At 54.6% G+C, this 3,687-nt stretch overlaps 1 protein-coding gene across 2 annotated transcripts; it reads left to right on the forward strand.

The window, feature by feature from the left end:
- The first annotated feature begins 34 nt into the window (after positions 1 to 34).
- Rrad (RRAD, Ras related glycolysis inhibitor and calcium channel regulator) lies at positions 35 to 3,199 on the forward strand. Of its 2 annotated transcripts, none has more exons than XM_005345521.2 (5): positions 35 to 217; positions 368 to 801; positions 1,443 to 1,516; positions 1,617 to 1,821; positions 2,569 to 3,199. In XM_005345521.2, exons 2-5 carry the CDS (start codon positions 441 to 443, stop codon positions 2,844 to 2,846), a joined length of 918 nt encoding a protein of 305 aa, XP_005345578.1. In that variant the 5' UTR covers positions 35 to 217; positions 368 to 440; the 3' UTR covers positions 2,847 to 3,199. The 2 variants fall into 2 exon arrangements, with proteins under 2 accessions (XP_005345578.1, XP_026645684.1); XM_026789883.1 differs by having other exon boundaries at positions 391 to 801.
- Positions 3,200 to 3,687: the final 488 nt, after the last annotated feature.

Genomic DNA, 3,687 nt, shown 5'->3' on the forward strand with positions numbered 1-3,687 from the left:
GGGGTAGGAGTGAGGGCGGGGAGCCAGGCTGGTGGAGGTTTAAATAGGCGGCCCTAGAGCTGAGGGGCTAAGGTAGCAGAGGAGAAAAAGGCTGCAGTTTTGCCAGCAACAAGGGTCCGAGTGTCTTTGAAGAGAGGTCTGCGAGTGGATTCTATCTGATCCCTCAGTGGGCTGTGCTGGAGCGCTGATCAGATCCTGAGAGAGTCTGTGAGACTTGGTGAGTGTCCTGACGAAGCGGGGTGGACCACACCATCAGGGCTTGGGATGGATGGGGATCCAGCTGGGTTACCGGTTAAGGCGTGGAGACCTCGGGACTCGCGATAGGTTCTGGCAGGCCCTTGTTCCTGAGCATCTTTCTTGACTCCAGGGTCCCGCCTGCTTCCGCTGTAGAGCTACCATCCCGATTCCTGGTGCCCTAGACGGCAGCAGCTTCCGACACGATGACCCTGAATGGCGGCAGCGGAGGGAGCCGAGGCGCGGGCAGGGAGCGCGATCGCCGTCGAGGCAGCACCCCCTGGGGCCCGGCACCCCCGATGCACCGCAGGAGCATGCCCGTGGACGAGCGAGACCTTCAGGCGGCGCTAGCCCCCGGTTCCCTAGCAGCAACTACAGAGGGAACTCGAACACAGGGGCAGAGGCTGGACTGGCCGGAAGGCTCCTCCGACTCGCTTAGTTCTGGAGGCAGCGGCTCAGTGGAGGGCGTTTACAAAGTGCTGCTGCTTGGGGCGCCTGGTGTGGGCAAGAGCGCTCTGGCGCGCATCTTTGGTGGTATAGAAGACGGGCCTGACGCAGAAGCCGCAGGTGAGAGAATTGAGTTGTTTAGAGAAAAGTAGTTGGGAGGAAGGGGACATAGACTAAAAGTGGCAAACACTATGGAATTTCAAGGCATTTTCAGCATCATGTTACTTCATCGTCCAAGATGGAGACTGCAGAGCCACCACAAATCCCTTCTTACTCCCCACAACCTCTCCCCTACCCATGTGCCAGTCCTTGATATGGAAGAAGTGCCCCGAATAGAAAAGTTGAGTGCTGGGTATGCTTGGGGCAGAACAGTCCTGCCAGCCAGGGCTGGCAGGAACAAAATCAGAAGTTTCTAGAAGAGGAAAGTTAGGTAGCCAAGGTCTCTGGGGAGAGACGGCCACTGTGCTACCTCTGGCCAGTGTGGTCACATTCACGATGAAGCCGAGCAGCAGGAGGTCAGGGAGCCCTGGACACCCAGTACTTTGCTAGTTTGGGGACACAGAGAGAGAGGTGGGGCATTCCATGCCTCCAGCCCCCACCCAGCTACCAGGCTTGTCATTCGTTTGATCATAGCAACCATCTGCTGGTGGAGGAGAGTTATCAGGAGACTCTGAGAAGTGGGAGGTGTGGTCAGAAGAGGAACTGGACACTGGGAACTTTTGACAGCCAACTGATAACTTGGCTATTGGCTCCTTTCCTAGGGCATACATATGACCGCTCTATCACTGTGGATGGAGAAGAGGCATCACTCATGGTCTACGACATTTGGGAGCAGGTAGGATGCAGGCTGGGTCACAGGGAAAGAGGGGAAGCAAAGCCGGGGAAGGGCCTTGCTGGGAATTACAGGGTTGTGTGTGTATTTGTCTCCCCTCCAGGATGGGGGCTGCTGGCTACCTGGCCACTGCATGGCCATGGGAGATGCGTACGTCATTGTATACTCAATAACAGACAAGGGCAGCTTTGAGAAAGCCTCAGAACTTCGGGTCCAGCTGCGGCGGGCGAGGCAGACAGACAACGTGCCCATCATCCTTGTGGGCAACAAAAGTGACCTGGTGCGCTCCCGTGAGGTCTCTGTGGACGGTAAGCAGGCATTGGGTCAGGGAAGGGGGGGCGGGAGATTCTAGCTGGGCTGCGGGCCAGTTAGTCTTGGCTCAGCCTAAGTCCCTGGGGATCATCAGTGGCTAAAAATGTTCAGGAAGAAAACTTGGTGTTGGAGGGTGGAGGAGATGCATCTGGTCCATCGGGCTCCTAGAGGCCTAAAACAAAGGGGAAGGGAAGAACCAGATCTGCTAGGGGAAACTGAGGCACACAAGCACCCTCCTCAACTGCTCCTCGGGAGACAAAAGTGAGGCTGAGGAAATGGAAAAACATACAAAGGATCAGGAGGTCAGAGTGTGATTCCGTGCCCCACCATCCTCAGAATAAGCCTAGTACTCATCAGGCTTCAGCTTCCCCCTTTGTGGCACACAGTACCAAATTCTTCAAACTTGGTGACCTTGCCCCCACCACAGGCCATTGGGCCATTCGTATAACAGCAAACCATAAAATACTCAGCTGTCAAATCATTTGCATTTGTCTTAGTCCGCTACTGCAGAATACATTTTAAACACAGGGCTTTAAAGCATGAATTCCTTTTTGTGGGCCACCATAAACTTTGTGCCTCTCAAGTGACCGAGCAACTGGGATCACTGTGTCTTTAAAAAGGGTCTAAGGCTCTTTCTTCCACTGTTAGAGAATTCTTGAGTTGTAGCTGCCAGATATGGCTAGGGTTTGAGATGGCATCCTCTGCTCCTTGTTGACCGGCACCTGTCTGTCCCCATCACACAGAGGGCCGGGCCTGCGCCGTGGTCTTCGACTGCAAGTTCATCGAGACATCAGCAGCCTTGCACCACAATGTCCAGGCACTGTTTGAGGGTGTTGTGCGCCAGATACGCCTCCGCAGAGACAGCAAAGAGGATAATGCCCGGCGGCAAGCTGGCACTCGGCGAAGGGAGAGCCTTGGCAAGAAGGCCAAACGTTTTCTGGGCCGCATCGTAGCTCGCAACAGCCGCAAGATGGCCTTCCGTGCTAAGTCCAAGTCTTGCCATGACCTCTCTGTCCTCTAAGGCCCAATGGGCCCCTTGCTTAGTGGGCCAGTGGATGGGTGGAGGGGCTGGCCCAGCCAACTGCTCTGGAGGCCTCAGGGCTGGTCCACGCTCTGTGAGACTGAGAACTGTCAGCTGTGCACACCCTGTGTGTTGGTTATGGACAGACAGACAGTGCTGACCAGGGAGGCAACTCCAAGAGGCCACTGCCAGGGAGATGCATGTGCAGGCCCACGTGCATACCAAGCAGCCTGAACCCAGCTCGTGGACAGGACTCTGCCTTTCTCCGTGTGGGTGTATGTGCCCGGGAGCCAGGCTGTTCAGTATGGTTGCTGTTTGTTTACATGCAGATTTTGTAATAAAGACTATTTCCTGACAAGCCAGGGCTGCTGAGTAGGTTTCTTTCATGGTGGTTTCAAGAAGCAAAAAGAGGGGGCTGGAGAGATGGCTCAGAGGTTAAGAGCATTGCCTGCTCTTCCAAAGGTCCTGAGTTCAATTCCCAGCAACCACATGGTGGCTCACAACCATCTGTAATGGGGGTTGGTGCCCTCTTCTGGCCTGCAGCATACACACAGACAGAATATTGAATACATAATAAATAAATAAATATTTTTTAAAAAAAAAGAAGCAAAAAGAGGTGCTGAAATTGAGAGATAAGGGCTCCCTGGCACCGGGTGGTGGTGGCGCATGCCTTTAATCCCAGCACTCAGGAGGCAGAGGCAGGCGGATCTCTGTGAGTTCGAGACCAGCCTGGTCTACAAGAGCTAGTTCCAGGACAGGCTCCAAAACCACAGAGAAACCCTGTCTCGAAAAAAAAAAAGGGCCTCCCTGCCCACATGACCTAGTGTGTGGTCTTGATGGT

This window comes from Microtus ochrogaster, chromosome 4 (genome assembly GCF_000317375.1).
Source record: "Microtus ochrogaster isolate Prairie Vole_2 chromosome 4, MicOch1.0, whole genome shotgun sequence".
In the NCBI taxonomy this organism is placed as follows: domain Eukaryota; kingdom Metazoa; phylum Chordata; class Mammalia; order Rodentia; family Cricetidae; genus Microtus; species Microtus ochrogaster.

Coding starts and splice junctions, on each gene's coding strand:
- Rrad (XM_005345521.2), top strand. CDS start 441: ATGACCCTGAATGGCGGCAGCGGAGGGAGCCGAGGCGCGGGCAGGGAG. Junction 802..1,442: donor GCCTGACGCAGAAGCCGCAG/GTGAGAGAATTG, acceptor CTCCTTTCCTAG/GGCATACATATGACCGCTCT. Junction 1,517..1,616: donor TCTACGACATTTGGGAGCAG/GTAGGATGCAGG, acceptor TCTCCCCTCCAG/GATGGGGGCTGCTGGCTACC.